At 40.2% G+C, this 21127-nt stretch overlaps 1 protein-coding gene across 1 annotated transcript in view; it reads left to right on the top strand.

The window, feature by feature from the left end:
- Window positions 1–10041, top strand: part of cdc73 (cell division cycle 73, Paf1/RNA polymerase II complex component, homolog (S. cerevisiae)) — a 36356-nt gene extending 26315 nt beyond the window's left edge. The window contains exons 12-17 of the mRNA XM_024392025.2: window positions 2129–2164; window positions 2255–2342; window positions 4510–4671; window positions 7750–7850; window positions 8121–8262; window positions 8599–10041. Coding sequence (XP_024247793.1) covers window positions 2129–2164; window positions 2255–2342; window positions 4510–4671; window positions 7750–7850; window positions 8121–8262; window positions 8599–8635 — 566 coding nt within the window. The 3' untranslated portion in view covers window positions 8636–10041. The remainder of the gene's footprint in view (window positions 1–2128; window positions 2165–2254; window positions 2343–4509; window positions 4672–7749; window positions 7851–8120; window positions 8263–8598) is intronic.
- Window positions 10042–21127: the final 11086 nt, after the last annotated feature.

Below are 21127 nucleotides of genomic sequence, written 5' to 3'. Positions count from 1 at the left end.
TTTTTTTTTTTACGATAAAGCCGTTTTAATTTTTTGGGGTCTCTGGCAGCTGCCTTGTGTGCCGGGTCGGCCAGCTGTTACTATTTGAACCATTTAATGTCTGGAGGGACAGCCGCCGCCTTCCCGGTGGGCCCAGAGAGCAAATCCATTGGCGGTGGCGGGCGGGGGGCATAGCCTAATACAGACACAAGCATGTCTGTTCTACAAAATATTTTACTTTGAAATACATTTTTTGAGTGGATAATTATTTATATACTAATAATTTGAAAATCATAACAATTGTGTCCAATGGGGTTAATGCAGGTAGGCTTTAGCATGGGGTTTGTCCTTGTACATTTTATAGCCACTGCTTAATCAGTTGGGATACAGTTGTTGATGCTTATTGTTAATATCACATCTGATCATTTAGACCATGGGTAGGCTATTTCCAGTATGTTAAAATAATAACCTTTTTTACTGATGTTATTTGGCCCATTTCTGTTGGCTGGAAATTGTCAGCATAATTTAAATTTAATTAGAGTAGAATGTCCTTTATAAAAAGTCACCAGTCCTCCTACGTAAAAATGTATCCCGGGTAAGGACCCCGGACCTGAACCCCTAAACAAGGGGACTGAAATTGGTCAAACTTGCAGTATAATACATGTACAAAATTATCCTCTTTCCCTAAAAGCATGATGGTCATGACTTTCTTACATGATGGTCATGACTTACATGATGGTCATGACTTATGTTGATCTGAGATCAACATAAGTTTCAGTCTTAGGATTTATTTAGCTTTAACCACTGTCTCTGGATACTCTTTTCAAAACCTTTCTTGAGACAACTGTCAATTGCTTCAAGGTTGCGCCGTCAGATCAGTGTTTGGCAGCTGTCATCGAGCGTCCGTCATTGTTTCCACCCAAATCATTTATCGGGGAAGTGCAGAACGGACATGAGGTCCGAAGCTGGAGGTCACCGCTAAGGCCCTTGAATCGCAAGTTTGTTCTGTTATCTAGTTCTGACATTCGGCGTGGCTGTGTAGAGGAAAAGTCACGTTCGGTGTGTGACATCCGTCACGTTGTGAGCGATAGCCTGACAGCCAGAATGTGACACATTTTCAACCGCACCGCTGATGTAGATTAATAGATGAGCTCAGTTTGATAAAGTAGCAGATGTCACAAACACTGGCCAGGAGGAAGGAATGCTGAAATTCAGCTTTAAGGAACTCACCACACACCGTACACACCACATTAGTTTAAAAGGTTTGTTACTTTTTCTGGTCTCAAAACAGGACGGAATTCAATGTGACTGTACAGTCTAACAATCGGAAACATGTTGACTTGAGTGTTATGTCCCTTTTAATGACAACTTGAGTTTTAATTTGACTTCTGAACCCCACATTTCAATGCCCTTTTTTTGCTCTCTTTTTTTTTGCATTAATGCAACAGTGTCATCTCTCCTGTCACAAAATATATTAATAATCAAGGCAACAACCAGCATAAATGTATCCTGGGCAGAATCAATGCTGTTTTGTCTGTTCTTGGTGGAAAAGAGATGCAAGCTTTTAAAACCTAAGTGAAAAATCTATTTTTGGAAGCCTCCGATGACACACATGGCTCTGTTGGATGAGATCTGGACCTATATTCAGAGTCTGAGTTGGAACACTTATATATGATCAGTTTTGCCTTTTTCGGAGAATAATGAATTTAATTACATGAACAGTGGTGACCTGACCCTAGATCAGCACTCATAATCTGAGACTCTTTGTGAATACGGGCCCTTTAACTATAAAATAAACCATAGTAAGAGCTGCTTTGCTCTAGTGAAATACAGGAAGCATACTAAAGCAGCTGCCCGCTACTCATTGTATCCAAGCCTCTAGACACATGGAGACAAAATATCTATAGGTCGTGTCTCGGAACAAACAAGTGAAACTGAAATCGGTAAACAGAACAGCAGTACGTGGGTTTGATAATACGTGTCTTCAGTAAGCCAACTCTAAGTTTTTTTGTTGTTGTTTTTTTAGAAATTGGATCACTAAAACAGTGTATTGGCTTTACCTGGTCTATGGCTTTCTGTTGAAAGCTGATTAGAAGCCAGAGCTGTGGCCTCTTAACACGTTTCATATGTTGTCTCCTTCTCCCTGCAGTTTCCCAAGCCAGACCCCCACCAAATCAAAAGAAGGGTAAGTACTGCTGTGTGTGTGTGTGTGCGCGTGTGTGTGTGTGATGGGAATATATGAACTAATGCATATTGTGGTCCTGTTTCATTGCAGGCTCTAGGACTCCCATCGTCATCATCCCAGCGGCCACCACGTCCCTCATCACCATGCTCAATGCCAAGGACCTCCTGCAGGACCTCAAGTAAGTATTGTGTGTGTGTCTACAGGGGAAAAAAATGTTGATATATCCTTTTGGTGTTCAACCCTGGTAAGTCATCGTCATCAATACACGTACAGTATTTATGCCACTATGTGGTGCTGGGTGTTGGTAATTATCAATCATTTTAATTGTCTTCTGCTTTGTACAAATACATTGAGCATAAAGTGCTAAATAGGAAGCAGGTGTTTGACTGAGCCAAACCCCTATCCGTTGAAATGTGCACAAGCATTTGTCTAAGTGGTAAAACTGTAAGGTACGTGACATTTAAGTCTAGTTTTATCCAAGAAAAATACACATTCTTATTTGATTAATAACAGTACTTCACGACTGAGGCTTAAACAATGAAAACCCTCTGCAATGCCATTGTTCGCCACCTCCACACCTCACGAAGGTGAAATACACCGGCGTGTTCATTGAAGGTGCGTACAAACACACACACACAGACGCACATGAGTGGAGTAATTGCTATTTTGCAGTTTAATTGGCGTCATAAATCACTAGACGTCATAAGATGGCGGTGGCTCCGGCTGTGTGGATGAGCAGCATGGAGGTAGAGCTATAACCAGGGAGAGCCCTGATGGCAGAACACAGGGTCTAACTACCCACCCCCTGCTCTGCGAATACATGACAGCTCTTTATTAAGGCCCCCTGCTCTGTGAATGCATGACACCTCTTTATTAACGCCCCCTGCTCTGTGAATGCATGACACCTCTTTATTAACGCCCCTGCTCTGTGAATGCATGACAGCTCTTTATTAACGCCCCTGCTCTGTGAATACATGACAGCTCTTTATTAACGCCCCTGCTCTGTGAATACATGACAGCTCTTTATTAACGCCCCTGCTCTGTGAATACATGACACCTCTTTATTAACGCCCCTGCTCTGTGAATACATGACACCTCTTTATTAACGCCCCTGCTCTGTGAATACATGACACCTCTTTATTAACGCCCCTGCTCTGTGAATACATGACACCTCTTTATTAACGCCCCCTGCTCTGCGAATACATGACACCTCTTTATTAACGCCCCCTGCTCTGCGAATACATGACAGCTCTTTATTAACGCCCCTGCTCTGCGAATACATGACAGCTCTTTATTAACGCCCCCTGCTCTGCTGACAGCTCTTTATTAACGCCCCCTGCTCTGCGAATACATGACAGCTCTTTATTAACGCCCCTGCTCTGCGAATACATGACAGCTCTTTATTAACGCCCCCTGCTCTGCGAATACATGACAGCTCCTTCTAAATATTGCTACCATAGCTGCACATAGCTGTTGGCTCCTAAGCCAGCCTGTTGCCTGAGGTCATAGTGTCCGGTTACATTTAAAAACAGGGTGTTTTAATAGGGGTAAAACTTTTGGTAAAAGAAAATGAGTGCTTATTATTGGCCTTTATCGTCAAAGAGAATAAACATAATTAGGTCAAGAAACTGGTTCTCCAATACTGCCCTAGAAAATGAAAGAGCGGGAGCTGCCCATTTGGTCAAATTACGTACTGACATTTTTTATACGTTAACTACTAGGGCTGCGAATTGCCAGGGGCTTCACGATACACCTTGTTTTGTGTATGGAGAGGCTAGCAGTTGCTAAGTTTCAAAACAGACAAACTAAACCCTATGGGGGATGTCTTTTTAGTGTGACTGGGAGAAGATGGGACTTGTTTTTTTGTAGTTAGCGTACTAGGGAGACAATGGAGGGCTTTGAAGGCAGAGGCTGGAACGAATGACGGCCAAGTGGAAACCATTCAGACTGGGCAAAAAAATTAAATCTGTGCTGGAAATGAATAATAAGACTTCATTACTTAGTAACTTGGTCTTATCACACCCAACTTGTCAACATTTGTCCTCTTGGGACCACTACTACCAATTATTCATATGTATAAAATCAATTCCAAAAACCAACCTCATTATTAGATTTATAATGCCTTTGAGATTTGCATATATCCATAAAGCTATAAGTCACCTTCATCGTCCCAAAAAATATATTTTTTAGCTTTGCCCCCCTTTCTGAAGAACAGTTGATAACCGTAATGCGTCAGTGATAAAAATTCTCAGGAATCCGTGATTCCTGCTTTCTGACGTCCTCTCATACTGAATTGATATTAACCAACGTGTTTATTTTTTCCTTGCTCTCCCACCGTCTGTCAGGTTTGTGACATCAGAGGAGAAGAAGAAGCAGGGCATCCAGCGGGATAACGAGGTGCTGCTCCAGAGACGTAAGGACCAGATTCAGCCCGGGGGGGCAACGCTCAGCGTCACCGTGCCCTACAGGGTTATTGATCAGCCCCTCAAACTAGCACCGCAGGACTGGTGAGTCACCACCACCAGACATGATCATTTGTCATCTTCCATATATATGTTCCACTCTGTATCGTCACCAGGACATGACGGCCAAGTGGAAACCATTCAGACTGGGCTAAAAATAAAATCTGTGAGCACCACACAAATGTAGGAGCACCAGAAAAATACATGTTTCTAGTTGATTGAGATATTGCCTACTTTGGGCCTATATGAATCATACTTAGTTTTGAAGCACATATTTTGAAGAAGGTATCCATTTTACTTTTACTTTCTGTGCCATACCCACCAAATGTTTGCATATACTGGTAATGATACCAGGTTGTTAGTGTTGCACGATTTGAGCAAAAAATCTAATTGAAATTTTTCTACCAAATATTGCTATTTGACTTGTGAACTGTTTGAGTCATAGAATAATCATTATATTTCTATGGTTGGTATTTGGCATGACAAGAAATGGAAAAAGCCAGGTAGGAGTTATGTCAAGGTAGGAACCAAAGTGTTGGTCAGTGTTTCCCAGGGGACCCTAATCACATTTGAATAAAAGATTCAGAACTGCCGTTGCACAAACATGCTCATCTACACCACTGGTACCAACCTGTATTAGAGCTAACGTTTGCTTTGCCTTAGCTAAATGGCATTTAGTTAGCGATTTAACATTATTTTAGGCACATACCAGCTTCCTTTAACTAACCTGGGTTTTGCATAGAGCAAGATCCACAAACTAATACTATAATAGAGAACATGTGGACTTATATTTAGAAGCAACGTGGAAAGCAGCATCGTTTTTGTTTTTGGAAGAATATGAATTCGACAGCATGCTGAGAAAATAAACAGCATGGACGAGCTGTGTGCTGTGTTGCTTGAGGGGCTTGGTGTCTTTTGGTCCGGGAACTGGAAGCAAGCAGCCGCGGTAGGCAGCCTGTCTTGTTTGAGTAGCCGTGCACCGGGAGTCTCAAACCTAAGGCCCCTGGGCCAGATGTGGCCTGTGCCAATTTTAATGTGACCCATGGTTGTCTTAGTCCCCCAAAAATCAAAAGTACTCCTCCTCGTGGACTGCACCAGATTTGCCTGTTCTTGCTGTGATGTTACCCCACTCTTCCACCAAGGCGCCTGCAAGTTCCCGGACATTTCTGGGGGGAATGGCCCTAGCCATCACCCACCGATCCAGCAGGTCCCAGACATGCTCAATGGCATTGATCCGGGCTCTTCGCTGGCCATGGCAGAACACTGACATTCCTGTCTTGCAGGAAATCACGCACAGAACAATCAGTATGGCTGGTGGCATTGTCATGCTGGAGGGTCATGTCAGGATGAGCCTGCAGGAAGGGTACCACATGAGGGAGGATGTCTTCCCTTTAATGCACAGTGTTTAGATTGCCAGCAATGACAAGCTCAGTCCGATGATACTGTGGCACACCGCCACAGACCGTGACGGACCCTCCACTTCCAAATCGATCCCGCTCCAGAGTACAGGCCTCGGTGTAACGCTCATTCCTTCGATGATAAACGCTAATCCGACCATCACCCCTGGTGAGACACAACCGCGACTCGTCAGTGAAGAGCACTTTTTGCCGGTCCTGTCTGGTCCAGCAACGGTGGATTTCTGCCCATAGGCGACGTTGTTGCCGGTGATGTCTGGTGAGGACCTGCCTTACAACAGGCCAACAAGCCCTCAGTCCAACATCTCTCAGCCTATTGCGGACAGTTTGAGCACTGATGGAGGGATTGTACGTTCCTGGTGTGACTCGGGCAGTGGTTGCCATCCTGTACCTGTCCCGCAGGTGTGATGTTCGGATGTACCGATCCTGTGCAGGTGTTAACGTGTGGTCGGCCACTGTGAGGACGTTCAGCCGTCTGTCCTGTCTCCCTGTAGCGCTGTCTTAGCCGTCACAGTACGGACATTGCAATTTATTGCCCTGGCCACATCTGCAGTCCTCATGCCTCCTTGCAGCATGCCTAAGGCACGTTCACACAGATGAGCAGGGACCCTGGGCATCTTTCTTTTGGTGTTTTTCAGAGTCTGTAGAAAGGCTTCTTTAGTGTCCTACGTTTTCATAACTGTGACCTTAATTGTTAGTCTTATTAATGACCGTTCCACATGTGCATGTTCATTAATTGTTTATGGTTAATTGAACATGCATGGGAAACAGTGTTTAAACCCTTTTACAATGAAGATCTGTGAAGTTAATTGGATTTTTATGAATTATCTTTGAAAGACAGGGTCCTGAAAAGGGAGTTTATATGATCGACAGTACCTGACAATGTTGTTGTAATTCTTGGCTGTACATGAAAGTACCCTACATCCACATACTGCTATACCACTTTAGCAACCAGCCCCTCAAAAGTGTACAAATGACTATCTAAATCTGGCTTACAATGTGTACTGCCATTTTACTGGACTATACATATTCAGTACAGTGACATATTGTATTATTTGTCTATTGGGTTTGTGTTTTATAATTAAGCAATAAGGCCCGAAGAGGTGTGGTATATGGCCAATATACCACGGCTAAGGGCTATTCTTATGCACGATGCAACGCAGAGTGTCTGCACATGGCCCTTAGCCGTGGTATATTGGCCATATATTACACCTCCCCGGGCCTTATTGATTAAATATAACCCAGAGGTGCCTTATTGCTATAATAAACTGGATACCAATGTAATTAGAGCAGTAAAAATAAATGTTTTTTTTCATGCCCATGGTATACGGTCTGATATACCATGGCTGTCAGCCGATCAGGGCTCAAACCACACAGTTTAATTTTAGTTTAAAATGTGTGTTACTTCGCATGTGTGAATTGGATATGTTTTTAGTTTGTTTTGCATATTTCAACTCCCTCCGAGTCGCCTTTTTGGAGAGTTGGGTCATGGCCAGGGTCTGCCGTTACCAACTACGACCCTGGAGCAATTATGGTTTAAGTGCCTTGCTCGAGCCCATCGACAGATTTTTCACCTAGTCAGCTCGGGGCTGCGAACCTGCAACCTTGCGGTCACTGGCTGTCCACCGCCCATGAAAAATTCACCCGCAATCTGCAATCAGAATGTCTGCCAGGGCTAGAAAGTTGATATTGACTTTGTGTTGTGCAGGGATCGTGTGGTGGCTGTGTTCGTGCAGGGCCCTGCCTGGCAGTTCAAAGGTTGGCCTTGGCTGTTGCCTGACGGATCTCCTGTGGACATTTTTGCTAAAAGTGAGATTCCTCCCATTTCTCTTGCTGTTATACACATGGGTAGCATTTTTGACAAGGTAATTGAATTTCTTGTTGCAGGTAACTACTGGTAATTTGTATGGTTACCCAGTTAAATTGCCACCCGTACGGGTCTTTGGCTCCTAACCTGTTATACCTGTTCAATGAATTGGACCTAGGTTAATGCATATTTGCAAGCTAACCTGTACAACCCAAGTCTCCACTAGTATTGGTCCTACCTAATCAACTGTGTGTGGTTGTGGTCGCCTGCAGTAAGAGCCTTTCATCTGAAGTATGACGAGCAGAAGATGGATCCCAACGTTCAGAAGTGGGATGTCACCGTGTTGGAGCTGAGCCACCACAAGCGCCATCTCGACCGGCCCATGTTTCTGAAGTTCTGGGAGACCCTCGACAGGTGTGTTCTTGAAAGCACATTTGTGCACATGTATGCTCGTGACACAATGGGGTTGATATTAAACCCACCTCTGTCATGTACCCTCTGCTCCCTCTAATCTGGGATGTATTTTCAATAAAATGTCTGGGGAAAATTATTAAAGAGGGGAAAAAGTGGAAGATTTCTGTGTAGATGGGTTATTGTACATGTTAGCACTCGTATACATGGAGCTAAATAATGTCTGCAAATGTTCTCTGGTGTTAGACAGTTGGGATGTACAGTATATTTGAATAAGATGACATTGTAGAATGCATGAGCTCCTACTGACCAGGTGTTCTCGTCCTGTTCCACCTACAGATACATGGTGAAACACAAGTCCCACCTGAGGTTCTGAGTCTGGACCGTGGCCTCCTTCCTCCATAGGTCCCGTCAAGGCATTTATAAACACCCTGCCGCAAACCTAGCCTCCCCTTCCTCCTCCCTGCCAGGACTACCTCTAGAAGAGACTGGGTACCCTACTAGCACTTTGGGCTCCAAGAAAAAGCCCCCGTGTTCAGATAGTCCTTCAGGAAAATACCTTCTACCTGGTCTCCATAGTTACAAGCAGCAGATGCAGTATGTCCCTCTGGACATGGGGAGGGGAAGTTGGAGCTTCCAATGTTTTTTCAAGTTCTAATGTAAAAAATTAAACTATATCAAAACTATTTTCTAACATCAGAGCATCTTACTGTGGAGACCGAGGTTGAAGAGAGAGCGAGATGGAGAAGGGGGTGGACGAGGTGGGATGGATAGATGGAGGTGAGAGAAGAAACCTCTTCTCCTACTATTTCCTTTGTGAAATGAATCCTGTACATTCCATGTGAAACATGAGCTGGCTAAGAAGCCCTTTGGAAAACCTGGGTGGTGCAAATTAAAATCATTGCTAACCGTAAAGGATATGAGACCTCTGTCAGATTCATTTTCCTGTGTTTTTATTTTCTAAAAGGAACCCCCCCCCCCCAAGCTGCCTCTCAAATGGCACCCTACTCCATATACAGCACACTACTTTGTCTACCCAGTGTCTAAACACAGGGCCCCAGTCAAAGGTAGTGCACTATGAATGGAATATGGTGCCATTTGTGACGGAAACCCAGTTTGACAAAGTGTAGGTAGGCAGCCCATAGAGAATTATAGAGGGGCTCTCTTTGTTTCTGTTGTTATGGTGTCAAAGTGCACAGACAGCGCCATTGATGACATCTCCATTTTTGAAGTCGTCAATTTTCTTAATCTACTACTTCTGAGTTGGGAAACAAAGGGTACATGGTGTCACCTGGAGTGTGGTGTTTGAACAAGTGAAGGTTGATTTACTGCCACCTGCAGTTATGGAATGTTTGCTCACCCGCTAAATTAATTTGCTGATCCCTTCTGGTGACCTGGATGGATTTTGCAATCCTTAAGACATAGGAAGTTCCACCAAGTTGACTACTTGAAAATGGTGGAGGTCCTCAATGGCTCTTCTTATGAGAACTATGATGCAGCCCTGAAGCATCTGAATGATGTCCCATGCGATCCAAATGTGTATATATGATATAAGAGCCAAACTTTCCGAAAACTGACTTTAAAGAAAATCAAAAAAAGCTATTCCCTTATTGATGCATATCAAAGATCTTTATGATTCAGTGGGATTGATGTGTCAATTCCAGCCTTGGCTCAAGTGTTTTTTTTTGTTTTTGTGCTTTGCAAATGAAAGGAATGATGGCGAACATTGCGTTATGCTGTGTTCACAGTGCAAAAAGATCATAAAGCTGGTAGAGGAACGTCTTGATTGTGTTGCTGTTTACTTCTACCTTTACCATGCAGAGATGGGTTTTTCCTGCCCACATGATCTGAACCCCACTAGGGCCCATTTTTGTCCTGGCTACATATAGTTACGAAAACTGAACTTAACACAATACAATAGTAACATTATAATATTACCTGTCTTACTGACATTTACTGTTGATAAATGGAACAGTGGCTTTGAAGAATAGTCTTAAGTTTATTAAAAATGGGTGTGTAATCAGCTAGCATTGTAAAATAAAATACCTCAGCATATCAGCTACTTTAGAACAACAAAAACTGCTGTGCCAGTGTCTAAAATGTGGTGTGAAAAAGACATGGTGAGTCAATCAATTGTTGCCCAATGAGTCAGACTACTTTTACATTTTTTTTTTTTTTTTTTTTAACTAGGCAAGTCAGTTCAGGACATTATCATTTACAATAACAGCCTAGGAACAGTGGGTTAACTGCCTTGTTCAGGGGCAGAATAACAGATTTTTACCTTGTCAGTTCAGGGATTCGATCTAGCAACATTTTGGTTACTGGCCCAATGATCTAACCACTAGACTACCTGCCGCCCCGAAATGTACAGCACCCTGAAAGGGAACCTTGCCCACTTATACTGGAACACATCCAGGTGAAATTGGATATCTGATCTCATCACTGGCAGTGCCACAGTCTGACCATTTTTGGTCAGATGATACATTTTTATAAATAGGTAGGAATGTTGAGTCATAATTTAGAAGCAAGTTTTCGAAAACAACCCCCAGCAGCACAGAGGTTACAGCACAGAGGTTACAACATTGACGCATTATAATATTGGCCAGGTAAAGTCCAGGAGTGGAGTTGGCCAGACAAGATGTCTTGCTCACCTGAAGGGTGGTGCGGATGCAGCAGATCAGTGACAGATCAGTGACGTCAGTCCGCTAAACTCTGGGTGTGGTAAAGTGGGGGTGTAGAAATACACCCCCACTTTACCACAACCAGAGCTTTAATGTAGCTCTAGCCTACATCATTTTACAAACTCTAAAACGCTATTTTGGAGAACAGCAATAACAAACAAATGACCCCACACGTGAATTATCACCGCAATATTAGGTTTAAATGTCTGTGGAATGGCGTGTACAATGTACTACTGAACCATAAACTTACTACTTTACTTGTGAAACTGCGCGAGCAGTGCAACATGAAATGGACGCATATAATACATATTCGTCTCAAGGCCGAATTCAAAAACCGATCATGTGAAAGTAACCAGAGCATTAAACCGTGGCCTGCGAATATAAACTATGCTAGATAATTACAACACATGCATTGAAATAACAGGCATACATTAAAGGATTTACTTAGGCCTACAATCGACAAGGACGTATGAAGACACAAACGACCAAAGAATTAAGAAAATAGTCAAATACAAAAGGAAAATCTACACATTAAGGCCTCGCGTGCTGCCTCCGTACAGGTAGACCTTAGAGGAGCTCGGTGGCATGTGGCTGAATGGACAGCGTCTATGTCTAGTAGCTCCAATTATTCAGTTTGTGGCCAGTTAGACATTTTGGGGGCACGGTTGAGTAAGTAGCCTACAATGCTTATATGCAAGTCATAACCGGCACGCAGATCTTTAGAGATGTTAGGATCAATTATTTTTTATTTCTACTTTGCACATTCTTCCATTGCAAATCTACCATTCCAGTGTTTTACTTGCTATATTGTATTTACTTTGCCACCATGGCCTTTTTTTGCCTTTACCTCCCTTATCTCACCTCATTTGCTCACATCGTATATAGACTTGTTTATACTGTATTATTGACTGTATGTTTTGTTTATCCCATGTGTAACTCTGTGTCGTTGTATGTGTCGAACTGCTTTGCTTTATGTTGGCCAGGTCGCAGTTGTAAATGAGAACTTGTTCTCAACTTGCCTACCTGGTTAAATAAAGGTGAAATATATATATTTTTAAATTGTAAATTGGCACTCACATGGAAAAGGTTCCCCACCGTCTGCTATTGGCTATATGAAGCCACCCTCGTGGAACGGCGCATACAGTGTAGTATGACCGTGTCCTCTCGTGTGATTCCCACCAAAATTGTTGCTCTGCATTCAGATCAGTGTTGCCAACTCATCAGTAAGGAAAGTAGCTATTGCCTGTCCGAAAAGTCGCTAGAAGTCCCTAAGTGACGTCATCCATACATTTGCATAATTGGCCATATGCATGTAATTGTGATGGACGCTGAAGGAGAGAGAAATAACATCACTGTAGGAGAGAAATAACATCACTGTAGGAGAGAGGAATAACATCACTGTAGGAGAGAGAAATAACATCACTGAAGGAGAGAGGAATAACATCACTGTGGGAGAGAGAAATAACATCACTGAAGGAGAGAGGAATAACATCACTGTAGGAGAGAGAAATAACATCACTGAAGGAGAGAGGAATAACATCACTGTAGGAGAGAGAAATAACTTCACTGAAGGAGAGAGGAATAACTTCGTAGGAGAGACAAAAAGTGAGTAAAAAAAACACCCTAAATATGTTTAGAATGACAAATGAACTTTCTTCTGTCGATTCTTGTTTTTTTTTTATGTCACAATTCCAACCCTCCTCCTTTATCCGGGCTTGGGACCAGCAAAAGTGACCAAAAAGAGACACTATGGCGGAGTTACTTATTTTATTTTTTATTTTATTTTTTGGGCTTTCTAGTTTAGTTTTTTTACATTTACATCCCGCCCTGAATGTAAGCTAGGGTGGGATCATATCTGAATACTCGCTAAATATAGTGACAAAGTCGCTAATTTGGCAACACTGATTCAGAGATGTTCCTTTTGTGTGCATCCTGCTCATTTTTGCATTTGCCTGTGCATTATTCACCGCAGGGAAGGAAAACATTCTGAGAATATTGAAACATTGTATCAGCGAACGAGGCGGCTCTGAGAAGATTTTAACATTTTGTATCAACAAGGTGGCTCCGAGAATATTAATATTGCAACATAGTAGCCGAGGAGGAGGCTGCCCGCACAACTTTTTTCCCGGGGCCAGTTTATCTCTGAGTATTGTGTTGCCTAGCAGCATCTGCGCTATCTGGGCGCTCATTGTACATTTAAGTGATAGTAACCGAAAGGTTGATGAATCGAATCCCTGAGCTGACAAAGGTTAAAAAATCTGTCTTCTGCCCCTGAACAAGACAGTTAAACCCACTGTTCCCTAGTAGGCCGTCATTGTAAATACGAATTTGTTCCCTGTTAGGCCTTCATTGTAAGTAAGAATTTGTTCTTAAAACTTCAGGATAGGTGGGGGGGGGGGACAGTTGAGCTAACATAGGCTAATTCAATTAACATGAGGTTGTAAGTAACAAGAACCTTTCCCAGGACATAGACATATCTGATATTGGCAGAAAGCTTAAATTCTTGTTAATCTAACTGTGCTCAATTTGCAGTAGGTATTACAGTGAAATAATACCATGCTATTGTTTGAACATGAAAACCGTGTATATTATGACAGACCAGCTAGATCTGTCTCTATTATAATATGACAGACCAGCTAGATCTACTGTCACAATTATATTATGACAGACCAGCTAGATCTACTGTCTCTATTATATTATGACAGACCAGCTAGATCTACTGTCTCTATTATAATATGACAGACCAGCTAGATCTACTGTCTCTATTTTATTATGACAGACCAGCTAGATCTACTCTCTCTATTATAATATGACAGACCAGCTAGATCTACTGTCTCTGTAATATTATGACAGACCAGCTAGATCTACTGTCTCTATTTCATTATGACAGACCAGCTAGATCTACTGTCTCTATTATATTATGACAGACAAGCTAGATCTACTGTCTCTGTAATATGACAGACCAGCTAGATCTACTGTCTCTATTATATTATTACAGACCAGCTAGATCTACTCTCTCTATTATAATATGACAGACCAGCTAGATCTACTGTCTCTATTATAATATGACAGACCAGCTAGATCTACTGTCTCTGTTATAATATGACAGACCAGCTAGATCTATTCTCTCTATTATATGACAGACCAGCTAGATTTACTGTCTCTGTAATATGACAAACCAGCTAGATCTACTGTCTCTATTATATTATGACAGACCAGCTACATCGACTGTCTCTATATTATGACAGACAAGCTAGATCTACGGTCTCTATTATAATATGACAGACCAGCTAGATCTACTGTCTCTATTTCATTATGACAGATCAGCTAGATCTACTCTCTCTATTATAATATGACAGACGAGCTAGATCTACTGTCTCTGTAATATGACAGACCAGCAAGATCTACTGTCTCTATTATATTATGACAGACCAGGTAGATCTACTGTCTCTATTATATTATGACAGACCAGGTAGATCTACTGTCTCTATTATATTATGACAGACCAGCTAGATCGACTGTCTCTATTATATTATGACAGACCAGCTAGATCTACTGTCTCTATTATATTATGACAGACCAGCTAGATCTACTGTCTCTATTATATTATGACAGACCAGCTAGATCTACTGTTTCTATTTCATGATGACAGACCAGATAGATCTACTCTCTCTATTCTATTATGACAGACCAGCTAGATCTACTGTCTCTATTATATTTTGACAGACCAGTGAGATCTACTGTCTCTGTAATATGACAGACCAGCTAGATCTACTGTCTCTATTATAATATGACAGACCAGCTAGATCTACTGTCTCTATTATATTATGACAGACCAGCTAGATCTACTGTCTCTATTATATTATGACAGACCAGCTAGATCTACTGTCTCTGTAATATGACAGACCAGCTAAATCTACTGTCTCTATTATATTATGACAGACCAGCTAGATCTACTGTCTCTATTATATTATGACAGACCAGCTAGATCTACTGTCTCTATTATATATGACAGACCAGCTAGATTTACTGTCTCTATTATAATATGACAGACCAGCTAGATTTACTGTCTCATATTATTACAGACCAGCTAGATCTACTGTCTCTATTATATTATGACAGACCAGCTAGATCTACTGTCTCTGTAATATGACAGACCAGCTAGATCTACTGTCTCTATTTTATTATGACAGAACAGCTAGATCTACTCTCTCTATAATAATATGACAGACCAGCTAGATCTACTGTCTCTGTAATATGACAAACGAGCTAGATCTACTGTCTCTATTTTATTATGACAGACCAGCTAGATCTACTGTCTCTATTATATAACAGACCAGCTAGACCTACTGTCACAATTATATTATGACAGACCAGCTAGATCTACTGTCTCTATTTTATTATGACAGACCAGCTAGATCTACTGTCTCTATTATATTATGACAGACCAGCTAGATCTACTGTCTCTGTAATATGACAGACCAGCTAGATCTACTGTCTCTATTATATTATGACAGACCAGCTAGATCTACTGTCTCTATTATATTATGACAGACCAGCTAGATCTACTGTCTCTATTATATTATGACAGACCAGCTAGATCTACTGTCTCTATTATAATATGACAGACCAGCTAGATCTACTGTCTCTATTATATTATGACAGACCAGCTAGATCTACTGTCTCTATATTATGACAGACCAGCTAGATCTACTGTCTCTATTATATGACAGACCAGCTAGATCTAGATCTACTGTCTGACACACCAGCTAGATCTACTGTCTCTATTATATTATGACAGACCAGCTAGATCTACTCTCTCTATTATATTATGACAGATCAGCTAGATCTCCCGTCTCTATTATATTATGACAGACCAGCTAGATCTACTGTCTCTATTATAATATGACAGACCAGATAGATCTACTGTCTCAATTTTATTATGACAGACCAGCTAGATCTACTCTCTCTATTATAATATGACAGACAAGCTAGATCTACTGTCTCTGTAATATGACAGACCAGCTAGATCTACTGTCTCTATTATATTATGACAGACCAGCTAGATCTACTGTCTCTATTATAATATGACAGACCAGCTAGATCTACTGTCTCTGTATATATGACAGACCAGCTAGATCTACTGTCTCTGTTATAATATGACAGACCAGCTAGATCTACTGTCTCTATTATATTATGACAGACCAGCTAGATCTACTGTCTCTATTATATTATGACAGACCAGCTAGATCTACTGTCTCTATTATATTATGACAGACCAGCTAGATCTACTGTCTCTATTATATTATATTATGACAGACCAGCTAGATCTACTGTCTCTATTATATTATGACAGACCAGCTAGATCTACTGTCTCTATTATATTATGACAGACCAGCTAGATCTACTGTCTCTATTATATTATGACAGACCAGCTAGATCTACTGTCTCTATTATATTATGACAGACCAGCTAGATCTACTGTCTCTATTATATTATGACAGACCAGCTAGATCTACTGTCTCTATTATATTATGACAGACCAGCTAGATCTACTGTCTCTATTATATATGACAGACCAGCTAGATCTACTGTCTCTATTATAATATGACAGACCAGCTAGATCTACTGTCTCTATTATATTATGACAGACCAGCTAGATCTACTGTCTCTATTATATATGACAGACCAGCTAGATCTACTGTCTCTATTATATTATGACAGACCAGCTAGATCTACTGTCTCTATTATATTATGACAGACCAGCTAGATCTACTGTCTCTATTATATATGACAGACCAGCTAGATCTACTGTCTCTATTATATTATGACAGACCAGCTAGATCTACTGTCTCTATTATATTATGACAGACCAGCTAGATCTACTGTCTCTATTATATTATGACAGACCAGCTAGATCTACTGTCTCTATTATATATGACAGACCAGCTAGATCTACTGTCTCTATTATATTATGACAGACCAGCTAGATCTACTGTCTCTGTTATAATATGACAGACCAGCTAGATCTACTGTCTCTGTAATATGACAGACCAGCTAGATCTACTGTCTCTATTATATTATGACAGACCAGCTACATCTACTGTCTCTATTATATTATGACAGACCAGCTAGATCTACTGTCTCTATTATATTATGACAGACCAGCTAGATCTACTGTCTCTATTATATTATGACAGACCAGCTAGATCTACCGTCTCTATTATATTATGACAGACCAGCTATATTTACAGTCTCTATTATATAATTACAGAACAGCTAGATCTACTGTCTCTATATTATTACAGAACAGCTAGATCTACTGTCTCTATTATAATATGACAGACCAGCTAGATCTACTGTCTCTATTCTATTATGACAGACCAGCTATATTTTCTGTCTCTATTATATTATGACAGACCAGCTAGATCTACCGTCTCTATTCTATTATGACAGACCAGCTATATTTACTGTCTCTATTATATTATGACAGACCAGCTAGATCTACTGTCTGTATTCTATTATGACAGACCAGCTAGATCTACTGTCTCTGTAATATGACAAACCAGCTAGACCTAGCTAGATCTACTGTCTCTATCTATATTATGACAGACCAGCTAGATCTACTGTCTCTATTATAATATGACAGACCAGCTAGATCTACTGTCTCTATTATATTATGACAGACCAGCTAGATCTACTGTCTCTATTATAATATGACAGACCAGCTAGATCTACTGTCTCTATTATATTATGACAGACCAGCTAGATCTACTGTCTCTATTATATTGACAGACCAGCTAGATCTACTGACAGACCAGCTAGATCTACTGTCTCTATTATATTATGACAGACCAGCTAGATCTACTGTCTCTATTATATTATGACAGACCAGCTAGATCTACTGTCTCTATTATATTATGACAGACCAGCTAGATCTACTGTCTCTATTATATTATGACAGACCAGCTAGATCTACTGTCTCTATTATATTATGACAGACCAGCTAGATCTACTGTCTCTATTATATTATGACAGACCAGCTAGATCTACTGTCTCTATTATATTATGACAGACCAGCTAGATCTACTGTCTCTTCTATTATGACAGACCAGCTAGATCTACTGTCTCTATTATATATGACAGACCAGCTAGATCTACTGTCTCTATTATATTATGACAGACCAGCTAGATCTACTGTCTCTATTATAATATGACAGACCAGCTAGATCTACTGTCTCTTATATTATGACAGACCAGCTAGATCTACTGTCTCTATTATATATGACAGACCAGCTAGATCTACTGTCTCTATTATATTATGACAGACCAGCTAGATCTACTGTCTCTATTATATTATGACAGACCAGCTAGATATTCTGTCTCTATTATATTTTGACAGACCAGCTAGATCTAATGTCTCTATTATATTTTGGCAGACCAGCGACATATACTGTCTCTATTATATTAAGACAGACCAGCTAGATCTACTGGCCCTATTATATTATGACAGACCAGCTAGATCTACTGCTTCTATTATATTATGACAAACCAGCTAGATCAACTGTCTTTATTATATTATGACAGAGCAGCTAGATCTACTGTCTTTATTATATTATGACAGAGCAGCTAGATCTACTGTCTCTATTATATTATGACAGACCAGCTAGATCTACTGGCCCTATTATATGACAGACCAGCTAGATCTACTGTCTCTATTATTTATGACAGACCAGCTAGATCTACTGTCTCTATTATATTATGACAGAACAGCTAGATCTACTGTCTCTATTATATTATGACAGACCAGCTAAATCTACTGTCTCTATTATATTATGACAGACCAGCTAGATCTACTGTCTCTATTATATTATGACAGACCAGCTAGATCTACTGTCTCTATTATAATATGACAGACCAGCTAGATCTACTGTCTCTATTATATTATGACAGACCAGCTAGATCTACTGTCTCTATTATATTATGACAGACCAGCTAGATCTACTGTCTCTATTATATTATGACAGACCAGCTAGATCTACTGTCTCTATTATATTATGACAGACCAGCTAGATCTACTGTCTCTATTATATTATGACAGACCAGCTAGATCAGACCAGCTATCTACTGTCTCTATTATATTATGACAGACCAGCTAGATCTACTGTCTCTATTATATTATGACAGACCAGCTAGATCTACTGTCTCTATTATATTATGACAGACCAGCTAGATCTACTGTCTCTATTATATTATGACAGACCAGCTAGATCTACTGTCTCTATTATATTATGACAGACCAGCTAGATCTACTGTCTCTATTATATTATGACAGACCAGCTAGATCTACTGTCTCTATTATATATGACAGACCAGCTAGATCTACTGTCTCTATTATATTATGACAGACCAGCTAGATCTACTGTCTCTATTATAATATGACAGACCAGCTAGATCTACTGTCTCTATAATATGACAGACCAGCTAGATCTACTGTCTCTATTTTATTATGACAGACCAGCTAGATCTACTGTCTCTATTATATAACAGACCAGCTAGACCTACTGTCACAATTATATTATGACAGACCAGCTAGATCTACTGTCTCTATTTTATTATGACAGGACAGCTAGATCTACTCTCTCTATAATAATATGACAGACCAGCTAGATCTACTGTCTCTGTAATATGACAGACCAGCCAAATCTACTGTCTCTATTATATTTTGACAGACCAGCTAGATCTACCGTCTCTATTATATTATGGCAGACCAGCTGTATTTACTATCTCTATTATATTATGACAGACCAGCTAGATCTACTGTCTCTATTATAATATGACAGACCAGCTAGATTTACTGTCTCTATATTATTACAGACCAGCTAGATCTACTGTCTCTATTATATTATGACAGACCAGCTAGATCTACTGTCTCTATTATATGACAGACTAGTGAGATCTACTGTCTCTAAATCTACTGTCTCTATTTTATTATGACAGACCAGCTAGATCTACTGTCTCTATTATATTATGACAGACCAGCTAGATCTACTGTCTCTATTATATATGACAGACCAGCTAGATCTACTGTCTCTATTATAATATGACAGACCAGCTAGATCTACTGTCTCTATTATATTATGACAGACCAGCTAGATCTACTGTCTCTATTATAATATGACAGACCAGCTAGATCTACTGTCTCTATTTCATTATGACAGACCAGCTAGATCTACTGTCTCTATTATAATATGACAGACCAGCTAGATCTACTGTCTCTATTATATTATGACAGACCAGCTAGATCTACTGTCTCTATTATAATATGACAGACCAGCTAGATCTACTGTCTCTATTATATTATGACAGACCAGCTAGATCTACTGTCTCTATTATAATATGACAGACCAGCTAGATCTACTGTCTCTATTTTATTATGACAGACCAGCTAGATCTACTGTCTCTATTATATATGACAGACCAGCTAGATCTACTGTCTCTGTTATAATATGACAGACCAGCTAGATCTACTGTCTCTATTATATTATGACAGACCAGCTAGATCTACTGTCTCTATTATAATATGACAGACCAGCTAGATCTACTGTCTCTATTATATTATGACAGACCAGCTAGATTTACTGTCTCTATTATAATATGTCAGACCAGCTAGATCTACTGTATCTATTATAATATGACAGACCAGCTAGATCTACTGTCTCTATTATAATATGACAGACCAGCTAGATCTACTGTCTCTGTAATATGACAGACCAGCCAAATCTACTGTCTCTAATATATTATGACAGACCAGCTAGATCTTCTATCTCTATTATATTATGACAGACCAGCTAGATCTACTGTCTCTATTATATTATGACAGACCAGCTATATCTACCGTCTCTATTATATTATGACAGACCAGCTATATTTACAGTCTCTATTATATAATTACAGAACAGCTAGATCTACTGTCTCTATATTATTACAGAACAGCTAGATCTACTGTCTCTATTATAATATGACAGACCAGCTAGATCTACTGTCTCTATTCTATTATGACAGACCAGCTATATTTACTGTCTCTATTATATTATGACAGACCAGCTAGATCTACCGTCTCTATTCTATTATGACAGACCAGCTATATTTACTGTCTCTATTATATTATGACAGACCAGCTAGAT

Source organism: Oncorhynchus tshawytscha, linkage group LG28 (assembly GCF_018296145.1).
Source record: "Oncorhynchus tshawytscha isolate Ot180627B linkage group LG28, Otsh_v2.0, whole genome shotgun sequence".
NCBI classification, from domain to species: Eukaryota; Metazoa; Chordata; class Actinopteri; order Salmoniformes; family Salmonidae; genus Oncorhynchus; species Oncorhynchus tshawytscha.
This window is presented reverse-complemented; position numbering and strand designations above follow the sequence as displayed.